This window comes from Balaenoptera physalus, assembly GCF_965194825.1.
Source record: "Balaenoptera physalus genome assembly, chromosome: 3".
Taxonomy (NCBI): Eukaryota; Metazoa; Chordata; class Mammalia; order Artiodactyla; family Balaenopteridae; genus Balaenoptera; species Balaenoptera physalus.
This window is the reverse complement of record NC_138890.1, coordinates 150,832,554-150,855,663: the sequence shown is the minus strand read 5'-3', so window position 1 is coordinate 150,855,663 and position 23,110 is coordinate 150,832,554. Positions and strand designations below refer to the sequence as shown.

The following is a 23,110-nucleotide window of genomic DNA, read 5'->3' as shown; positions in this document are numbered from 1 at the left end:
ATAACCCTATAAGATAATTACAAGGGAATTTTAACCCTTTAAATATAAATAGTATCATTGCTACTTTACAAAATCAAAGAACTGCCTCTGACATCAATGCTCTGTTAATATATTATGGGTACAACACGTCACAACCTATGGTACTTGTAAACTTCATTATACTTTTTTTTTTAACATCTTTATTGGAGTATAATTGCTTTACAATGGTGTGTTAGTTTCTGCTTTATAACAAAGTGAATCAGCTATACATATACATATATCCCCATATCCCCTCCCTCTTGCGTCTCCCTCCCATCCTCCCTATCCCACCCCTCTAGGTGGTCACAAAGCACTGAGCTGATCTCCCTGTGCTATGCAGCTGCTTCCCCCTAGCTATCTATTTTACATTTGGCAGTGTGTTTATGTCCATGCCACTCTCTCACTTCGTCCCAGCTTACCCCTCCCCCTCCCCGTGTCCTCAAGTCCATTCTCTACGTCTGCGTCTTTATTCCTGTCCTGCCCCTAGGTTCTTCAGAACCATTGCTTTTTGGTTTTTTTTTTTTTTAGATTCAGTATATATGTGTTAGCATACGGTATTTGTTTTTCTCTTTCTGACTTACTTAACTCTTTATGACAGACTCTAAGTCCATCCACCTCACTACAAATAATTCAGTTTCATTTCTTCTTATGGCTGAGTAGTATTCCATTGTATATATGTGCCACATCTTCTTTATCCATTCATCTGTCGATGGATACTTAGGTTGCTTCCATGTCCTGGCTATTGTAAACAGAGCTGCAATGAACATTGTGGTACATGATTCTTTTTGAATTATGGTTTTCTCAGGGTATATGCCCAGTAGTGGGATTGCTGGGTCGTATGATGGTTCTATTTTTAGTTTTTTAAGGAACCTCCATACTGTTCTCCATAGTGGCTGTATCAATTTACATTCCCACCAACAGTGCAAGAGGATTCCCTTTTCTCCACACCCTCTCCAGCATTTATTGTTTGTAGATTTTTTGATGATGGCCATTCTGACCGGTATGAGGTGATCCCTCATTGCAGTTTTGATTTGTATTTCTCTAAGGATTAGTGATGTTGAGCATCCTTTCATGTGTTTGTTGGCAATCTGTATATCTTCTTTGGAGAAATGTCTATTTAGGTTTTCTGCCCTTTTTTGGATTGGGTTGCTTGTTTTTTTGATATTGAGCTGCATGAGCTGCTTGTAAATTTTGGAGATTAATCCTTTGTCAGTTGCTTCATTTGCACATATTTTCTCCCATTCTGAGGGTTGTCTTTTCATCTTGTTTATGGTTTCCTTTGCTGTGCAAAAGGTTTTAAGTTTCATTAGGTCCCATTTGTTTATTTTTGTTTTTATTTCCATTTCTCTAGGAGGTGGGTCAAAAAGGGTCTTGCTGTGATTTATGTCATAGAGTGTTCTGCCTATGTTTTCCTCTAAGAGTTTTATAGTGTCTGGTCTTACATTTAGGTCTTTAATCCATTTTGAGTTTATTTTTGTGTATGATGTTAGGGAGTGTTGTAATTTCATTCTTTTACATGTAGCTGTCCCAGCACCACTTATTGAAGAGGCTGTCTTTTCTCCATCATATATTCTTGCCTCCTTTATCAAAGATAAGGTGACCATATGTGCATGGGTTTATCTCTGGGCTTTCCGTCCTGTTCCATTGCTCTATATTTCTGTTTTTGTGCCGTTATACTTTATATACACTTCCTGTGCTTGTAGTTCATAGAGTGGGACAGAGGTTTCTTTCTACAATTGCTAATTAAAAAACCTTTATTCTGAATAGAGAGCAGCCTATGATAACAACTCTCCCGTATTCTTTGGCTGATGGGCTACTTTGGTGTAGCTGGGAGCCTCCATTCTCCATCTCTGGAGTAAGGCTGGGAGAGCAGGGAGGAGTAGGGAGATTCCAGCTCAGTCCTGCGGCTCCTTTGGAGGCTGGTTCTGTTTGGAGCAGGGCAGTGGTGAATTACAGAGGCCCATACTCTATTCCACTTGCATAGTCTGGGCTTTTATGAATTCTCTAAAGTTTGTCTAGGTCATTCCTGACTCCTGGGAATCTCCCTCAAAATCAGATCCACTCTTACCTGTGTCATTACTTTCAACTCTTTGGGCCATTTCTTACACCACTGCTTCAGCCTTACCTTCATTCCCACTTCCAGAGCTCCTCTGTCTCCTGGGCCTTTGTGGGAGGTCTGTGTGCAAACTGAGTTGCTTTGGGGCTTTCTCCAACTCCCGTTTAGGATTCAGCTTTCCCAAGTGAGATCTATGACCTCACGTTTGCTTACTGGTTTCCAGAATTTTGTTACTCTTGTCTTCTATTCTCTTTGTGGGATTATGTCTTTCATTTAAAAAAGAAATCTCTTCCCCATAATTTTAGTGTGGTTTCAAGAGGGAAATCTGCCACCTTTAATCAGAAAACTATATCATTTAATTCTTAATTCAAGCCCTATTTTTCAAACGACAACATTAGAGCTCAAAGAGGTTGACAAACGTGCCTAAATTGCTACTAAATGGTGCAACCAGGATTTATGCCCAGGATTCTCAACCACACTCCCCTACCACCTTGCTATAAAACCAGAAGCTAGAGATTCTTCTTCACTGAGAGGGAATCTCATAGGTTATAGATGTGGGAAACTGTACGAATAGAGAGGCTGTAAACCTGGAAATTGACAAATTATATTAGATTCCATTAATATAATGGCATTGTTATATGACACATGAATTGGAAATTGCAGATGAATAATAGATTATATCAACTGTTTCTCTGAACCAAAGGCCTTCCAGGAGAACTTTCTGCACATTTCATTTTAGAACAACTAAAATGACATCATTTCCAGAACAGTTTGATTTGTTCTTCATGTCTGAAAAAAAAAAAAAAAAAGTACAGCAAAGGGTCTTTCTTACAGTGTGGACATTTTCAGACAATAGTCATAAAACTGAAGAGAGGTTCATTGTAATCAAACTGCACTTTGTATGTTGCTACTTCCTGAAATAATCTGGAACTAATGTATCTAAGCAACCTACTTCCTGTTCATTGAGTTATAAGCTACCTAAAACCATGACAGACTGGTTTTTTGTTACAAGAGGAAATGGTTCCATTTAAATTCAGAACCTTTTGCTAACGTGGTCAGGAGGTTCTGAAATAAGATTTCACTTCTGCCTCAAGCTCATCAGTGTGCCCTTTGCCACGCTTTGAGATATCTCTGGGTCCATTCTAATTGATTTTAGCTTTTAGCTACAGGCTTTCGGTAGTTATGTAACATACACCATCTTGAGCGTAAGATTTCTTTGGTATAATCTTTTGGTATTTTATAGATCATAGAAACCAAATCATGTCATTCTTTGGTCCATTTCAGGATTTAAAAAAAGAAAATATTGTTTCTTAAGGCTGTGGTTCTTTCTTCTAAACCACCTCCCCCAGATTCAAAAAATCAAAGAGTTTACAGCATTCATGTTTGCGTCATAAAGATTTCAGATTCGACATAGAGCATGTAAAGCTCTTGTAAAACTCTACACCACTCATTTTGTACGCTCTTCACATATAATCTATCCTAGATCCCGGGTATGTGTTGTAAACAAAAGGGTGTTACTTTAGGGTCTCAGTTTATTTCCTCATCTGTCAAATGGAGATAATATTCTTTACCTTGAGACATATTTGCTGTGCAAATTAAATGAAAAAAAATCGAGGTGAACGAACTGTTCACCTGTTCAGCTGTTCATCAATACAGTACAGTATTGATCATCCAAAGTGTTAACTTAATTGAAAAGCATCTCAGGTTGGAGGTGGGAAATAGCCTGGTAATACCTGAAGCTGGAAATCCAGAGACTGAATGTGAAGTCGCAACCTCGCGTGTAGGAGTTGGGAAGCCTCGGACAGGCCACTTTCCTTCTGTGAGTGCTTCTGTCATCTCCAAAATGTCTCTGACTGTGTGCAAACCTGAGGCTGTGCTGGAAAACTGGAGCGCAGAGTGGAAGGAGGAAACCTCTCAGGTCCAGGAACGGTGGGCTGGGGTTGCTGGGCATATGAGCTTCTCAGTCAGCCTTTCTGATGGTCTGAGACTTGACCACTGTGTAATAAGCCACCCATGTAATGGGCATCAGAGGAGGTAATGACTAGCAAACTGAGGAATACCTTTCTCTGGGAGCCTGGGTCAGGCGGTGTAACCGGAAAGAACCAGGAATTTTACTCCGTCTCCAGCAATTGCTGTTTACAGTCTGGAGACAGATTCTTTCCATAAAGTTTTTAAGCCAAACAAAGGAGAGGCCCTGAGGCTTCTCTTTGGATTATTCCTATTTGCATGTCTCCTTCTGTGCCCCCAACCCCTGGCGTGTCTCCAAGAGGCTTCTTTTGTACTGTGTATGAATTAATGCCCCAGTTTGGTGTTGGGAAAGATGTCCCTCTAGAGAATCTCTAAAATCACCCTCAGGATTCCATTCTTGCCTTTACTTCATAATTTAAACCTGGAGACCTGCCAATCCTGGACGTTGTAATAGGAATTCACCAAATTTATCTTTGTTTTATATATCAAGATTAATTTGTTTTCTCAATGCCTCTTCCTCAATTTGCCTACATCTCCTCATTTCTCAGAATTTTTCTTTTCTTCTTTCTCATCCCAAAAGATACTTGAACTTGAGGGGGATGGGGGAAGCTTCCAGATACTTTATATTACGTATAAGATTTAGCTATAAACAATTACCTCTTAAAAAGGGGGCTTACCTGGGAGATTACTCTTACTGCTTACTTTATGTTTTCATAAACTGAATTTGATATACAATGTATAATTTTTATTATCTGTTAAAATTCAGGGTTTTTTTTTTACATTATAATTACAAGACTTTCCAATGACTGCTAAGTGGTAAAGGATATCATCTATGTCTTTTTAAAGTACATATATGTTCCTTAGTGTGAATCTTATCTATTTTAATTCATATGACATTTTTTCTCCAGAACCTCAAAGGAAAATAAAATTTCAAATGAGAAGGCTCATTTGTTTGATGTATCTCCTAAGTTTTGCACATATAAATTTACCCCCCAGATATTTTTATAGCCACTCTCAAGCACGTAAGTCTCCTTCTCCTCTCTAATAAGCGTAGCTCTTCTTAGCATGTTGGGCTTTTCTCAGATGGAGGACCAAGGGGCCTTGGGGTCATCCTTTTTGCATAACCTGTTGGTGTCTGATAATGTAGACATACAACTTAACAGACGTGTGGGCTGACTTCATAGATGCCTCTGTGTATCCTGGGTGGTGCTTGATTCTGGAAGGTATTTAATCAGTACTCAGGAGTGTTAAAAAACAAAATTCAACCAAGTAAATTTGAAGATCTAATTGGCTTTATTCAGCAATTCATGTCTCAGGCAGCATCCCATCTAGAAAGGAGAAAGGCACTCTGAGAAGTTGTACAAAATGGAAGGTTTTATAGGCGGAGGGACGGTGGGACAGAAGTTACAAGACTGGATTCTTTCAGGCAAGTTTACCGTCCCTTAAAGAAAAATGGGGTTTCAGGCAGATTACCTCACTGACCAGGAGATTCCTGGCTGACTGGTTTAAATTCTACTCCTGGGAGAGGCTGGAACTGCAGTTCCTTTAGGTATGAAGTCTTGGTGGGGCTTAGCACAAGCAACTCCATTTTGGGGTTGTTGTTTCTTTTTAATGGGAGTGTAACACATGGAACATCTGGTTGACCCAGGGTGTAGTTATTTGGCTGCCACAAAATCAAGGCTTTACTGTATTTTAAGAATTTTAGAATTGAATTTAAAATTTCTGGTTTAATAATTGTTGCAGTTTGTACTGTAGGGAAAAGCACTGGCCCACCAGTCAGGGGACCTGCAATCTACTTGTGGCTTTGTGACCACCTGGGTGACCTTGATCAACACACTTTCTCAAGAAACAAAATGGCCCCATGGGCCCTTTCCAGTTTGAAACCTCCCTGATTCTATGCTGTGCGGTGAAATGCGTGCCGAGGAGGAACTTGTCCACGTGAGGCTGTGTGGTTCCAGGTTATCAGAAGGGCTGTGCTTTGATCCCATGAACCTTTTTTCTCATGTGACACCTGTATTGCTGCTGCTTGAGCCTGAGATAATGTCTCAGAGGAGATGGCGGAAGTGGCCGCAGGCTAGCCTCTCCCATCAGCTCTGTGCTTTTCTGCATTTCAGATGCCTGGGACAGAGGACCCCCAAGATGCGTGCGGCCCCGAGGAATCCAAGGGGCCCTTGGAAAGTCCGAAACAAGGAAACAGTAAAATGAAGCTCAAGAGTCGTCTTTCAGGTATGTGGACTCTTTGCCTGATACGCCTGCCTGAAATGGAGCTTCCAGCCTCAGGAGTTTGGGAAGATTAAAGTCATTTGCGGGATGAGCTCTTTTTTTCCTTAAAACCTCCAAATTCTTTTTCCTTTTGATGGTGCATGCCCCGGGCATAACAACCACCTTCAGCCTGGCTGCCTATGTCAGTATTTTTATTTGAGTCATAATGAAATGAATGTCAACATCTCTGTTTGCCTTTGCTTAAACATAAATTTCCTGTAGTGTTTGGTTCATTTACTTCAACAGGATTAAGGTGACCCTTTCACTGTGGAATACTCCTGATGGCCTATCTTTCCAGCAAACATACCTCTTCCTCAAACCCCTGGTCCGTGGGAACCTGGGGCAAAGAGCTATTTATTTAGTAACAAATCTGCATCTCAACTAAATGGGGTAGGGGAGGGGGAAATGGGATGGAGGTGTAGTTTTTGTAACAAATAGATTTGACATTTCCTGGGCACATCATAGCAGCTGGCCTAGGCCCTGAGAGAGAAAGTCAGAGGCTGTGTGTGGGGACTTTTGTGGGTCTGAGGCACTTTAGCCTTGACAGGCTCTTTCTATAGAAAAAGAGGGAAAAACCCCGTAAATTATATTTCATGGCTGCACTGGTATAAAGGTACAAGCTGGATTCATTATCATCTATTAATTACTATTATGTTCATTTTTTTTCTCCTGAATTTAAAAGAAATCAAAACATTTTTGCGGGCCCCTAGAAGTGGCATGGGCCCTCAGCAATGTGTCTGCTGGTCTCATGGAGAAATCACCCCTGGCTACCCAGCAGTGAAAGACATCTGGTCTAGCAGGAAAAGCAAGAGTTTGGAAGCTTGGTGGAATCAAGTTTACCCCTCAGCTCTTGAGTTACCTTATGACCTCGGGCTGGTTATTTAACCTCCCTGAACCTCCACTCCCTCACCTAAAAAAAGAGATTATCATCCTGACTTTGAAAGGTTGAAACAAACAAAAAACACACATAAAAGCACCTAGTACAAGGCATGGTGTATCGGTCATCCCCCAGTATGTCAGTTTCATCTTCCTGCTGTCTCTGGCTGCCAACCAAGAACATCTCCAACCCACATTGCCTGCCCCTACTATTTCAGGTAAGGTGGCGGGTTTAGGACCATAAAATACATCCATTAAAAAAAAAAAAACACTCAGTAACAAAATGAATTGCTTTGTATTTGTAACTCAGAATAATTAGGTAGTGTCTGTCTAACTGAGTGTTAGGATATGGGTTTGCGACAGAAAGCAATGTGATGACCAGAGGCTGATAAGACTAGAGGGAAAGCTCATGTTGATGGTCCTCACATGGAGAGAACGAGCAGCTCCCCTTCAGCCCCGAGGAACAACTGAGAGAAATACATCTAAATCCTATGTGTGTTTGCGGTGGGGAAGGAGGTCTTTAGGTCAGCTGTCTGATCAGCACCTTATAAACAGTTCCCAGGGGAGGGTCATAGAGCTCTGGGGAAATACAGGGACCTTTGAAACCAGTGCAGTCACATTCCTCATTTTATGGATGTGACCAGAGAAGTTAAGGGGATCCCAAAGGTCACTCATTCAGTCTGCCTTCCAGACAGAGTTCTTCCTACCCACCCCTTGGCTTCCTGAGGAACTTGGAGAGAATCCCATTCCCCAGTCTGGGGCTTTACGGATACAGATGTGGGGAGGGGATCCTAGCTGACCACCTTCCAGGTCTATGATTCTCCATGTTCGTACTATTAATTTAGAATGTGCAAGACATTTGGCTGAGGAGTAAATTCAGAACTGGCTACTGTTGGCCACAAATGGATGCCACCCTCTCTTCCTGGGTTTTTCCTAGACATCCAAGGCCATAACAAGGAAATATAGTAGAAGAAGCACATGCACAAAGTCAGGAAGAACTGTGTGCAATTCCCAGCTCTGCCATTACTGGCTGTGTGACCTGGGACAGGTGACTTAACTTCTTTGGGTCTCAAATTTTTCACCTGTAACATGAGGGTTATAATTACAAATCAGTGTGAATGCCTTCTAATTGCTGGGCCTTGTTGAGAGATCCAGTTGAGCGAATGCATATGGTACCGCTACTCTAAACTGTGGCAGCAGTAGGCCCTCACCACGTGGTAGCTGCCACTGTTATGACTGTCATCGTTAATACCACGTTCATCATTGTCATTTTCATTATCATCATCATCGTTCTCGCTCCCTCTCAAGAGGGGAAGATGCTTGAATGGGTTCAGATAGGAAGATTCTCAAGAACTTGCAGGTCATGATAAGGCACAAACAGGAGGTATGAAGACTGAAATCTCTCTGAGTTGTGACACTGGGGGAGGCATCCAGAGGATGTAAGATAAAGGATGGCCGGTACATTGGCGGGGCTTTTGGTAGAACATAGGAGGAGGAAAACCGGGGTCTAGACTTGGGACAAAATGCGTGAGAAATACTTAGGGACGATGGGGAAAAGAATTGGTTAGAGAAGTTTTTGGCAACTGTTTTTCTGCCTCAGCTATCTGAAAGATCCAATAATCCAACAGTAACAACGATTCAGTCCAGCAGAGAGATTAGAGGGAAGGAGATTCTTGGCATGGGAGGTGATGGTGTGGGCAAAATTGAGTAAAACTTCAAGTGATAGTTATATGCTTCCCAGTTTGGGAAAGGATGTGGGTAGAGGACAAATCCTCTCCTTTGAGGACCAGCAGGCTAGAGCAATGAATTCATGTAGCAGGATAGTGGGAGCTAAGACTGGAAAAGTAATTTGGAGGCACGTTAAAGAGGCTTAAGGAATTGGTTCTCCATTCAGTGCTTTGAAATATGTTCAGTCTAAAGACATTTGAATGCAGGAGATTTTAATGTGATCACCTCCTGATTTCAGTGTCCTGTAAACCTGGATATTTATTTCATATTTTCTTAAGCGAGTCACTCTGGTATTCACATATCAGTATATTATCTACAGACACTACCGTATGTGGTTTCTCTTCTATCAATGGCAAGTGCTTCCCTGTCAGCTCAAAAGGAATTTTCTTCTAATAAATCTTTTTCAGATGAGTAAGCATGCCAAGATAGATTAATCTGGTCATGAATTATTAAGTCATGAATTATTAAGGAGGTTCTGTAAAGAGTTTCCAGCCATTTCCACTAAGATTTTGGCCAGTCTGGCTCCAAAATGACTAAAGCGATTTCATGGAACATTTTTCCTGATATTCTAACCAGAGTTTTCTTTACTTCATACCTCCTTTTTTGCCAGCAGGGTCCCTTTTAACTTTGGTATTTTTGATTTATCCATGTTAATGCCTTAGGTTTGTGAAAATGAAAATTTTTCTTTTGATTGCAAAGGAATTTCAGGTGTTTGAAAACCTGAAATTTGTATCACAAAGTTAATATGTACCTTTTGAAAAACCAGGCCTTTAGTGATGTCCATTATAATATAACTGTATCAGCCCTGTTCTAACTTTTCATCGCTATTAAAAACTCATCAATATATTATATATTTTTAAAAGAGTACAGAATCATCTTGTTTTATTCCATGAAAAACTTCCTGAGAAATTTTTAGATAAATTGAAATTTTAAGTCATCAAATGAAATATTACATAGTCTAGGAGAATTTGATATTTCAAAGAATCTATATGTATATATAGTTATATACACAAACACATATATATACATGGCTCTCCGCATATATATAGTATATAATATAAACATCATAATATGATTATAGCTACATTCAATGTAATTGATCCATCATTTAAAATTAAAGTCCCTTAAACCCTCATACACTGTTGGTGGGAATGTAAACTGGTGTAGCCACAATGGAAAACAGTATGGCGGTTTCTCAAAAAACTAAAAATAGAACTACCGTATGACCAACCAATTCCACTCCTGGGTATATATATTTTAAAAAAACTAATACACTAATCCAAAAAGATACACGCACCCCAGTGTTCACAACAGCATTATTTACAATTGCAAGATATGGAAGCAACCTGAATGTTCATCAGCAGATGAATGGATAAGGAAGATGTGTATATATATACAATGGAATATTACTCAGCCATAAAAAAGAACTAAATAATGGCATTTGCAGCAACATGGATGGACTTGGAGGGTATTATGCTAAGTGAAAGAAGTCAGACAGAGAAAGAGAAGTACTGTATGATACCACTTATATGTAGAAGCTAAAAAATACGACCAACTAGTGCATATAACAAAAAAAGAAGCAGACTCACAGGTATAGAGAACAAACTAGTGGTTACCATTGGGGAGAGGGAAGCGGGGGAGGGGCCATAGGGGTAGGGGATTAAGAGGTACAAACTATTAGGTATAAAATAAGCTACAAGGATATATTGTACAACACAGGGAATATAGTCAATATTTTATAATAACTATGAATGGAATATAACCTTTAAAAACTGTGATTCACTATATTGTACATGTGTAATTTATGTTATACATCAACTATACTTCAATAAAAAATAAATTAAAAATTTTTAAAAGATTAAAGTCCCTTAAACTATCTTATTTTAAAATAGTGTATAATATAAACTAAGTATGATAAAGATGTCTTTAAAAATCATTACTATGATGATTTCTTAAACAAGACACGAGTACTAACCATAAAGGGAAAATATATGTTGTTCTACATTAAAATTATGAACTTCTGTTCATCAAAAAATACCATTGAGAGAGTGAAAAGGCAAGTCACAGACATGGAGAAGATATTTGCAATACATAGATCCCACAAAGGACTCATATCCAAAATATATTAACAATTAAAAAAATAAAACTCCTGTAAATCAACAGAGAAAAATCCAATAAAAGAATGAGCAAAGAAAAAAAATAATAAAATTTTCTAGTAGTCCAATTTAAAAAGTAAAAAAAAAAAAAAAGGAATGAGCAAAAGACTTGAACAGCCTCTTTACAACCTTAAAAAAGAAAAACAGCCAATGAATACTTGAAAAGAAGCTCAGTCTCACTAGTCCTCAGTGAAATGTAAATTATGAACCACGGGGAAATACCATTATATATCCAGCAGAGTGGCTAAAATTAGAAAGACTGACACTGCTAAGTGTGACAAGGAAGTGGAATAACGAGCACTCACACACCCTGGTGGTCCTGCGTGGTGAAGGGGAACACATACCTGTAACCCTGCCACGCCTCTCCTAGGTACATCCAACAGGTACGTCACACAATGTCCAGTAACAGTATATTCTAGATCGGGGTCAGCAAGCTTCTGCCCACAGCTGTATTTGTATGGCCCACAGATAGAAATGCTTTCTACGTTTTTAGCGCATTGTAAAAAAAATTTTAAAGAACGTGTGACTGAGACCATTTGTGACTCATAAAGCCTAAAACATTTACTATCTGGCCTTTACAGAAAAAGTTTGCTGACCCTTATTCTAGATCTGAAACTGGAAACAAATCAAATGTCCATCAGCAATAGAATGGATAAATAGATTGTGCTGTGTTTATACAATGAAATAGCATGCAGAAAGGAGATGAACAAACCATTGGAATGCAGCAACATGATGGAATTTCACAAATACTAAGAACGAGGAGCCAGATACCAAAACAAACATATTGTATGTGTTCATTTATATCAAGTTTGAAAATAGGCAAGAGTGATCTGTGGTGTTAGAAGCTGGGATAATGGTTACCCTCGGGTGAGGGGGTTAGTGGCCCAAAAGGGGATTTGGGGATCTGGTAATATTCTGTGTCTTAGTCTGGATGTTGGTTATTGGCATATTCATTTTGTGAAATTTCATGGAACTGTATGTACACTTAATGATTTCTGCCCATTTCTGTAAGTTGTTATACTTTAACTAAAAGTTTGTTTCAGTAGTCATTGCTATACATGGAAAAAGGCATCCACCAATCATGGAACTGTACCAGCCACAAAGTGATATTCCTCCAGCACTAAGAAGTCATCTACTGATAGCATTCTCACTATTGTTTATTGCCTTATCAACCACAGCTACATCTTACTTGGATGAAACATATACACTGCCCCTTTTTGAAGCTGTTCACTTCAAAAATGAGCACTTTCTTCAGAGTCTGGCATTATGGCCTCAGCACGCACCAAGCTTACGCAGAGCTTGATGGTAGAGTGCAGTGAGCTGGGTGCTTTGAAAGTATTGAAGTATTGAACACCAGGCCGTCTGAGCAACCATGAATGTGGGTGGAAATCAACAAGTTTATACCTATGCATGCTCTTAGGATTCTCTTCATTCTATATCAAGTCATGTTTTCCCTCTGTTTTTTCAAGGGGGTGTGCACCGTCTAGAGTCTGTTGAAGAATATAATGAGCTGATGCTGAGAAATGGGGACCCCCGGGCCAGGATGTTGGAGGTCTCCCGAGATGGCCGGAAGCACTCTCTCCCCCAGCTCCTGGACTCGACGGGCACAGCACAGGTAGTGCAGCACCGTGGAGCCCCTGGCTTCCTTATCCAGTCACAGCTACTTGGTTAGGGATGGAAGAGCATGTTTCCAGCCCTGGGTCTCCAGGTTTTCTTTTATTCTCTCGGAGACCAGCAGGAGCTTCCGTGTTCTGAAGGCCTGTCCGTCTGTGAGGGCCAAGGGTGTTCAGGACTAGAGATATAGCATAGTCAGTGAGATCTGTCCAGGGAGGCTAGAAGGAAGTAGTCAGCCTAATATTTGAAAATAGAAGAGAAGAAAAAAAACCTTGATCCTCTTTCTACTGTGTGTTTTGGAAACGAGAGCTGCTTTTAACTGCCAGGAGACAATGGCGCCTCACGGTCTGTGGCGAGAACCACCATCTCTTGTTTAGTGGGTGTGTCGTGTGTCAGCATAGCCTGGTGGGTGGGTGGGTGTGGGGACGTGTGAGGGAGGGAGGCGGTGGGGTGTGCCTATGCTGTGCCTGGGATCCTACCTGTTATACAGTAATGACTCAAGCAGCCAAGGTCAGAAGAGGCTGCGAGAGGGCTGAGGAAGGTGGGGATGTTAATATTCCAGGGCCCGTCCCCACCAGAGCTCGGGGCTCCATAACCCTGCGCAGGGGCTCCCCCTCAATTCCGTCATCCTCAACCCAGTAGAAACTGGGTAGACATCTCATAACCCAGTTGGAGGCAGGCTCAGTCTCCGGGGAACTTGTGGAGTGTCTTTGAGTCCTGGCACCATCGGCCAGAGCGCTCAAGAGGAGTCACTGGCATCTTGTCCCCAGGCCTGCAGTGAAGTGGAGAGGGAGGAGGAGGGTGTGGCAGTAGTGACACCTGTAAGTGCGTGGGGACTCAGATAGTTGAGTTCTAAAAGACCTGCCTCAGGGCATCCGGGTTGGGCCCTTGCTTTTTGTGTCTCACCTTTTTACAGATAGGACAACAGAATCCCAAAGAGGCTGAGTATTTGGCTCCAAGCGATGCACCAGAATCCCTGTGCAGGGACTTTTGCCTGACCAATAAAATTAAAAAGTGCCCGTGTTTCAGAGGCAGCTGCTGATTAGGCTGTCTTGTGTTCAGTCCCCCCAATGGCAACTTGAATTGGGGCACCGAGCAAAAGCAGAGCAAAAAACTTGCATAGGGCCTGGTTAGAACTCCTCCAGACCCGTGTCTGGAGACAAGTCTGTGGCCTGTGCAGAATGATCCAATTGGATCAACAGAGGCAGGGGGGAGATCAAGAAGTTGTAGGAGAGCCGCGTTATCAGACGATTTTAGTTAATGAGGAAGGTGAGAGCGGATCTGCTGCCATCATGGCCAAGGATGTCCAGCATTGAGGTGCTGATTTCCTAACTGACCTGCTGAGGAAACCTGACCGTATTTATAGCCCAGGAATACCTATTGCTTCTAACCAGGCTTCTAGGAACCAGGAAGCACAGGCTAGTGAAGATTTTAAAGAAGAAACTTTTTTTTTTCCTCTTCAAGTTGTTCTTTCCCTTGTCTTCTCTTATTTTCTGCCTTTTTTTTTCCTCCCAGGAGTCACCTTCCTTCCTTCCTCCCTCCCTCCCTCCTTTCTTTTATTTTCTTTCTTTCTTTCTTTTTTCTTTCTTTCTTTCTTCCTCCCTCCCTCCCTCCTTTCTTTTCTTTCTTTCTTTCTCTCTCTTTCTTTCTTTCTTTCTCTCTCTTTCTTTCCTTCCTTCCTTCTTTCTTTCTTTCTTTCTTTCTTTCTTTCTTTCTTTCTTTCTTTCTTTCTTTCTTTCTTTCTTTCTTTCTTTCTTTCCTTCCTTCTTTCTTTCTTTCTCTTTCTTTCTTTTTCTTTCTTTCTTTCTTCTCTCCCTCCACTAAAAAGTATTGTCTAGAATAGAGCTATCCAGTAAAGCTTTCTGCAGTGATGGAAATGTTTTATGTCTGTACTGCCCAATATGGTAGCCACATGTGTCTTTTAAGCACATGAAAAGTGGCTAGTGAAACTGAGTAGTGCATTTTTTATTTTAATTCATCTTAATTTAAATATAGATAGCCACGGGTGGCTAGTGGCTGCCATATTGGACAACGGAGGTCTAAAAATGTAGTGGGACCCCTGAAACTCTTCAGGAGAACAGTGAAGCATGCTGGCCTCTGGTTGCCAAAGGGGAGATGGAATGAGGTGCTGCTGGAGGTTGGTGATCAGAGAAAGAGTTCCCCTATGAGTCTGCACATGAACCTCTGTATTTGAGAGCTATGTCTGGCTATTTCCATGATGGTTTTGGTAAAAGGGTGGTAACCTGGCCAAGCCAATGTCATTTTTTTAATGAATCAGAGTCTTGGAGGCCAACATGGCTGACAGATAATTTTGTAAAACAGCAAAATACAATTGTTCTAAGTTGCCAAGAATACGAAAATATCATTAGCAGATATCTCATTTCTAACTTTGAATGTAGAATATGCTAATTAAGGATAAACTATTTTCTAGTGTCTCTTTTCTCGTATTAAACATGAAATGATTTTTTTGTTTATGCTAGAATATCTGTGTCATTTAAGCAATTTATTATTCTAAGAAGAATAGCAGGGCTTCCCTGGTGGCGCAGTGGTTAAGAATCCGCCTGCCAATGCAGGAGACACGGGTTCGAGCCCTGGTCTGGGAAGATCCCATGTGCCGCAGAGCAACTAAGCCCGTGCACCACAACTACTGAGCCTGCGCTCTAGAGCCCATGAGCCACAACTACTGAACCCACATACCACAACTACTGAAGCCTGCGTGCCTAGAGCCCATGCTCCTCAACAAGAGAAGCCACCGCAATGAGAAGCCTGTGCACCTCAACGAAGAGTAGCCCCTGCTCGCCACAACTAGAGATAGCCTGCATGCAGTAACGAAGACCCAACACAGCCAAAAATAAATAAATAAATTAAATAAATTTAAAAAAAAAAAAAAGAATAGCAAGGAGCTAGATTGTCACAATGCTTTAGCAAGAGATTCGTTCAGTCTCTTGTTATAAATAGTGCACCCTGCTTACGCACATGGATATGGTGGGTGATGGACAGGAAAAAGAGATCGAGATTTTGAGCTGCTGTGTGCCAGGAAGGGAAAGTGTGGCTTGTGGGAAAGTATTTTATTTTCCAAATGTGAGGGATTAGAACTAAAGCTGCTGCAGTCTCTCAGCGGGATCTTTTATACTAAATAACAGTTGTCTGGGTTTGCGGTTTGGGCTTTATAAGAAACAAGGGATTGCTGAGTTTTGAGTGAGTGAATTAAGCTTAAAATGGTGAGATACTTTCTAACCATGATTGTGAACTTGGGGTGGGGCGAGGGTGACTTCCAAGGGAGAACCTGAGCAGAGGATGGTCATTCTGTATCTCCGAGGCCTCTCGGTTTCCGGTTCCTAACTCCAATCCAGAAGGCGAGAAGTAGGATCTGTGGAGTAGGGTCAAGGAAAGAGCAGCCCCAGGTGGTTGCCAAGCAGTTCTTTATGTGGGGGGAAGAAAGCATGACAGTCAGTGACAGTTGGGGCTGTTCCTTCAATGTTCTTTATGATAAACTTTATTTAAGCCACTGGACCAGATATGGACCAGAGGGCAATGGCTGTCTAACACAAAAGACAACTGAGGTTTTCCAAATCTGAGTATATTTTTATGCCAGAGTCCACAGCAGGATGAGTGAGACTACCTCTGACCTCATGTGCCGACTTCTAGGAATACCACATTGTGAAGAAGTCCACTCGCTCGCTAAGCGCTACTCAGGTGGAATCTCCTTGGAGACTCATTCGGCCATCGGTCATCTCTATCATTGGGCTGTACAAAGAAAAAGGCAAGGTGAGCTCCTTTCTGTACATTGTTTTGCTCTCCAGGTAAATGTTAGCATATATGTTTTAAATGGTTACTTTTTAGTGTTGTTTTTACATGAAATAAAAAGTAAAATGTATAAAGAAGAATAGATTAAGTGGTCTTTGGGTGGATTTGATTGGATTCCCTGGCATCCTTTCCTGTGGGCCTCCAAGTGACATCATACCATATTTGCCCTTATGATTTCAGGAGTCACCGCCTGGCAGCTAGGGCACAATCAAGGATGGGGTAAATGCCCCAACTTTTACCACTATTGAAAGAAAGTCAGACCCTGCAGCTTCAGAGACTAATCCCAGTTATCCTTTTGAATGAATTTCATGGCATTGCCATTATTATAAGAGGAATAGTATAAATAATTTGATATTATACAAATATCAAAATATCCATTTTGATATTATACAAAAACAAAAGAATAAAACAAATATGGCACCTGCAGTGTGAAATGACTCTCATGAGCTGTTAGTTGATCCATGTGAAATTGACATCTTTGGAGATCAAAGATTGTCAAATCTAGGCAATTTCATATGTTTACTTAAAATTTTCACCCTTTAATGTAATGCATAGCTAGCGCAATGCAAATTGATCTGAGGAGGGAAATGGTGAAGGGAACACAAATTTAACTTTACAGCTAGTTAGCTTAACTCTGAGCCTGTTTGGGAAGGACACCTCAGTTAAATACTACAATGAGAAGGGTGCCCTCAGTGAAATACTGCAGTGGGAAAGGATGCCCTTAGTTAAATACCACACTGACAACCTGGACCCCTACCTCCTTTGCGTGTAGGGCCTTGGCTTTAGCATTGCTGGAGGTCGAGACTGCATTCGAGGACAGATGGGGATTTTTGTCAAGACCATTTTCCCAAATGGATCAGCTGCAGAGGACGGAAGGCTTAAAGAAGGTAGGAGAAGGCCTCTTGGTGGTCCTCAGTGCAAGTGAGCTTTGATTCCAGGAGAATCTGCCTCCGTGCAAGATGTGAAGCAAATGGCACAGCAGCTAAGTCTGTGGGCTTGGTAGTCAGGTAGACCTGGGCTGAATCCAGCACTTACTACATCATGACCTTGGACAATTGATAGAACCTGAGCTTCACTTTCCTCTGCTGTAAACTTGGGATATTAATACCTACCTTGAGGAGTTCTTGTGAGGATTAAATGAGACATTATGTGAGAAGTGGCTTGATATTTTTATTTGGGTCTTTAAATGTGTCTTGTCCCCTGGGTCTTTGATTGTGTTCCTTGCCTTGAAAATTCCTGAGAGTTTGCAGTGCATTCTTGCTTCGGGGCTGGAGTACAGAAACATCTTTTACATGCTCCGTAGCACCTACCATTTTGCACACATGTAAACATACTAGACAAGCACTTTTTTGCTCCCAGCTTTATTGAGATATAATTGATAAACTGTGTGTATTGAAGGTGTACAACATGATTTGACACACATATATTGCAAAATGGTTGCCAGACAAGGTTAGTGAGCACCTCCGTCACCTCACATAATGACCTTTTGTGTGCTCGTGTGGTGAGAACATTTAACATCTACTCTCTTAGCAATTTTCAAGTATATAACAGTCTTGTTAACTATAGGCCCCATGGTGTACTTCAGATCCCCAGAACTTGTTCATGAATCCTGATTTTTCTCCTCCTTTTTCCATACTTCCTGCATGGAATGATTGAATCACACTATTTCTAGTTACCTTCAAAAATGCTGTGACTGTTCAGTTCAATTGGTCCAAAGATAGGTGCTGTTGTGTTTAACCAGCTTATTTTCTTAAAACTGATTAAGAGTGAATTGGAGCCTCCTTTTTTGTAGGTAGAGCAATCCCAGAAGCCTGTGTGCTAACGATAATCCGTGGCCGGGCTTAATTTTTTTTTAATTAATTAATTTATTTTTGGCTGCGTTGGGTCTTTGTTGCTGCTCGTGGGCTTTCTCTAGTTGCGGTGAGCGTGGGCTACTCTTTGTTGGGGTGTGTGGGCTTCTCATTGTGATGGCTTCTCTTGTTGTGGAGCACGGGCTCTAGGCACGGGGCTTCAATAGTTGTGGCACGTGGGCTCAGTAGTTGTGGCTCAGAGGCTCTAGAGCGCAGGCTCAGTAGTTGTGGCGCACGGGCTTAGTTGCTCCGCAGCATGCGGGATCTTCCCGGACCAGGGCTCGAACCCGTGTCCCCTGCGTTGGCAGGCGGATTCTTAACCACTGTGCCACTAGGGAAGCCCAGGCTTAATATTTTGATGGCAGAATATTTATTTCTGTCTCAGAGGAAGGGTTAACTCCCAGGTGGTGTTTGTGTCTAGTTTCACAACAATGTAAAATTTTAGCCAAGCATTTTTATAATGGATGTGCCATGTGTTCACTTGATTGAAATTCATCCTGCAATGCCAGTAGAATGGAACAAAGTGGAGGGAAAAAAAAAATCGATAGGAGAGGTTAACAGCACTTGCTTCTCCTAAATACTGTATTTTCATATGTATTCACTTACAATAAATAGAAGTCATCAGAATGGATTTTCAACCTGTTGAATGATCTGTATTTTAAGTAATCTTGCAAAGATTTTTAAGAGCATGAGCCATTATGTTAATGTTTCCACCCTTTTCCCAGGTGGAAACAAACCAAAAACCTCGCCTAGTTGAGTAATTGGTTATACCAGGTGATTTTTAAACAGATTATTTCACTTATTTTACAACTTCTGTAATTGCATTAAAGAGAAGGCACATAACAAATGGGTGGGGTACAGCTACCTTTTTAAACTCATATACAGGGTTCCTTTAATGGAATACCCCACGTGCTCCTGGGATTGGCTGTTCATGAGAGGAGAAAATGTGTGTTCTTAGGCTGCTTTGTACATTGTTGTAAGTAAAGAGAGTTCCTCTTCTGTACCATACTGCTGTGCAAGGTTCATCTATTCTTCTCTCTTGCACATCTTTGTAGTGTTTTTGATGAACTGCTATTCCCAAAAACAGACCATGTCACAAGAGTACAAAACCGGAAACTAGCTCTGTTAAGTCAACAGGATGTCCAAGTTCTTTTATGTTCCCAGCAGACACTATCAACAACTTGAAAAATAACCTATGCCTTCTTGGAGTTGAAGATGAGTCCAGGATAGTTTGAGAGAGAAGAGAGAAAGAGAGCGAGGGAGAGAGAGAAAGCAATTTGATATTAGTCTACAGTAATCTCTTAGATAGAAGCGTATAATAACTAGCCAGCTTAATGACTGAGAACCTTGAACACCATCAGAAAGACCAGGCATCTAGACTACGGGGCTGGATGTAGACGTGGGGCTGCCACTCCTAAATAATATCTCACGAGTTTTTTTGTCTCTGTCATTTAAACCATTTTTCACATGCCATGTCTTTCTGCAAATATAGGCAAGGCTTCTCACATGTTACGTGTGTTTGTGCTTCACTGCCAGTGGGTTTAAGTTGTAAAACAAAGACTATAAGAAAAGACTAGGAATTCAGTTTTTGTAGTTTGATCTCTAAATGTAGAACATCTATTATCAGACTTGGCAGTGGCTAGAGAATAAGATCTTGATGCTTCCCACAGTTGTTTTAGTTAAAGATGGAAATATAGAATTACTGCAAAAGAATATGCATTGTCATTTATTGTCCCATTTTGTGACATTCCTTGGAACTAAGCTAATGAAAATAGATTGGAACAATAAAATTCATCTTATAGAGTTGTAAGTCAGGGACCATATGGTATCTTATTCTAGTACTGACCAAGCAGATTCCAGTAAACAAAAACTTGATGTTAATGTAATTCTCAAATTTGGTTACTAGGGGATGAAATCCTAGATGTAAATGGAATACCAATCAAGGGCTTGACGTTTCAAGAAGCCATTCATACCTTTAAGGTAATGACATTCTTACTGATCTCCTTTACCTTCTTTGTTTTTCTTTATTTCCTTCTGGTTTGGGTTTGGTGATTTTTTTTTTTTCCACCCTTTGATAAAAGGACAGCCTGAATGTTTTAGCCCTTCTTTCTTCTTGTTTTTTCAGCAAATCCGGAGTGGATTATTTGTCTTAACAGTACGCACCAAGTTACTGAGCCCGAGCCTCACACCCTGCTCCACGCCCACACACATGAGCAGATCCAGCTCCCCAAACTTCAACGCCAGTGGGGGAACCTCAGCGGTGGGTGCCGATGAAGGCAGTTCTTCGTCCCTGGGACGAAAGACCCCCGGGCCAAAGGACAGAATTGTCATGGAAGTGACCCTCAACAAAGGTGATACCAGCTCTTCCTCACTTTTGTTACATTCTCTCAAATAATAATTTGTAATCTGTTCTTAGGTTAATTTTTTGTATTTTTTTCTATGAATTGCTCCTTTGGAACACTCTGCTACCAACAACATATGTTATTCTCTAAATGGACAGTGGAAGCAAAAGTAGAGATTTTAGTCATTTTACTAAAGTGAAGGAAAGTTACCAGTAGCACAATTTTTTAAGCTCTCTCCAGATGAATCACGGTGTGTCAGAGACTCATGTGAAAAACATCACTGACTAGCTTAATTCTAGGGCTAATAAAACATTTTAAAGAATGAAGAATATAGTCAAGAATACAGTTAACACCAGTAACTGAAAGTCCTGGGTGACACCAAATGTTATCACTTTTAATCTTTGTCTCCTTTTCCTCCCCACCAGCTATAGAAATATGGTGAGCAATTAAATAACCAAGAGATTAGTTGCTAAAAAGAGAGGCGAAAGAAAACCTAAAGTTGTGTATCCAGAATAGAAAATATTACTTGGACTCTGCCTATTTCCAAAAACAGCTTCGAGGAGGCTCTTTAGACTAAGAAGAGAATGGACCATTGAGTAATTCACAGTCCGTAGTTAGCCCCTGGTTCTGCCATGGACTCATTAACAGAATATGGCCCTATTGACAAAGAAAAGCAAAATTTGTATTCTGAGTCTGGTCCAAAAATAAATGGTTATTGGTCAACATATACATTAATGCCGTTTCAAATCACTTAATACTGCTTTCCAGTTTTTTGTTGTTGTTGTTTTTAATTTTGTTTTCTTTCAATGATGCCTCCCACAGAGCCCAGAGTTGGATTAGGCATTGGTGCCTGCTGCCTGGCCCTAGAAAACAGCCCTCCGGGCATCTACATTCACAGCCTTGCCCCAGGATCTGTGGCCAAGATGGAGAGCAATCTGAGGTTGGTTGTAAACCTGAAAGTTTAGAGTTCTGGTGTGTTTGTGAATATGCAAATACATACATATGTAAGATACCTGCCCTATTACATTCCCCTGTGGGATTCTAAATGTTTGTATTATCTGCAGTCATATAGCCAGGATTACAATCAAAAACATCTCCAAAGATGAAAAGATAATATAAATGAAATTTGGTTGAATTCAAGAACTCTGGATCTTGGCTTTCCCTACCAATTTTGTTCTATTTGGACTCAGAAGTTCAGTCTCAGAAACCTGACACAATACAACTCTCTATAGATATCTATGGTTATCCAAATATTTTCTTTCACTTTTATATTCATTTATGTAAAATTCATATGAGATACTGGGAACTTCTCAAAACAGTTCAGAATCACTGGATACAAGAGAGTCCTGAAATCATGCCCTTGAACAGGAGGCCTTTATTATTAAGTACAATCTCCTGAACCTTTCCTGTTGTTTTGTTCCATTTTAAGAGGTGATGTCTAGATGCTTACTGTCTGAAATCACCACATGTCTGATTTCTCAGTTCGGCTAGTTGAGTTGTAGATTGGGTATTCTGTTTATACAAGAGAGGTTTAGGTATTCTATTATATAGTAATTGCAATGGGTCTGTGCCCACCTAAACTTCACAAGAATGTACACGTATTGCACGAAGCACTCTGTGCAGACAGTATCATCTTTCTCCCCTCGAAGTTTCTAAGTCCTTGAGCAGTTGAGGAATTGTCAAAATGACATTCCTTGAGGTTGCCATTTTGGGGCGCTGTTAATAGATTATATTATGTTTTTAGTTAATCATCAGAGTGAATTTCCATACCAAAAAAAATTTAGCAAATCATCCAAAGTACATTAAAGAAAATATACTTTTAGAACCCAAGGAAAAAAAATCCTCTAATGACATCCCAAGATGATGTTTCTTTCTTGAATGGTTCCATATGTCTGGAGCCTGCCAAATGAACATTCTTCAAACCCCACATAAAGAGTCTTTGTTCTCTCGTACTGAGTTCTCTCCCTATAATTTCAAGTCAAAATGGGCATCTTGTCCCCAATTTCTCATTTGTTCAAATTTGAAACGTTTTTACAAATTCTTGGGTAACCTTTGAGCTTCAGATATTTCCTTCTTAAATTATATTACAATAATCATTTCAAGATGGTAGGGAAAAAGAAACTGATGGTGGTCGAGGGACTGTCACTTGATGATCAAAAGGTAGACAGACCTGAGATCAACAGTGTGTGACATCTGGGTGACCTCTCTGAACCTGTGGCTTTATCTACATAATGGGAATAATAATACCTATTCAAAGCATTGTTATGTAAATCTCTCTGTATAGTGCCTGGCATATACTATGTGTTCAAGAAATGGTAGCCTTCATTGTTGTCCTTATTATCAATTTTATTTAACTTTACTACTTCTGAAAATGCAGAGAGATATGCGCAATGGTCTTTGTCAGTTTAAAACCTAATGTGTTTATGACTGTGT

At 40.6% G+C, this 23,110-nt stretch overlaps 1 protein-coding gene across 15 annotated transcripts in view; it reads left to right on the top strand.

The window, feature by feature from the left end:
* The window catches only part of PDZD2 (PDZ domain containing 2), a 372,225-nt gene that overhangs the window by 312,251 nt on the left and 36,864 nt on the right, over positions 1 to 23,110 (top strand). For all 15 annotated transcript variants that reach the window (XM_082453653.1, XM_082453657.1, XM_082453656.1 and 12 more), the window contains 7 exons: positions 6,157 to 6,268; positions 12,534 to 12,679; positions 16,327 to 16,446; positions 17,258 to 17,372; positions 20,242 to 20,315; positions 20,461 to 20,686; positions 21,500 to 21,617. In XM_082453653.1, coding sequence (XP_082309779.1) covers positions 6,157 to 6,268; positions 12,534 to 12,679; positions 16,327 to 16,446; positions 17,258 to 17,372; positions 20,242 to 20,315; positions 20,461 to 20,686; positions 21,500 to 21,617 — 911 coding nt within the window. The remainder of the gene's footprint in view (positions 1 to 6,156; positions 6,269 to 12,533; positions 12,680 to 16,326; positions 16,447 to 17,257; positions 17,373 to 20,241; positions 20,316 to 20,460; positions 20,687 to 21,499; positions 21,618 to 23,110) is intronic.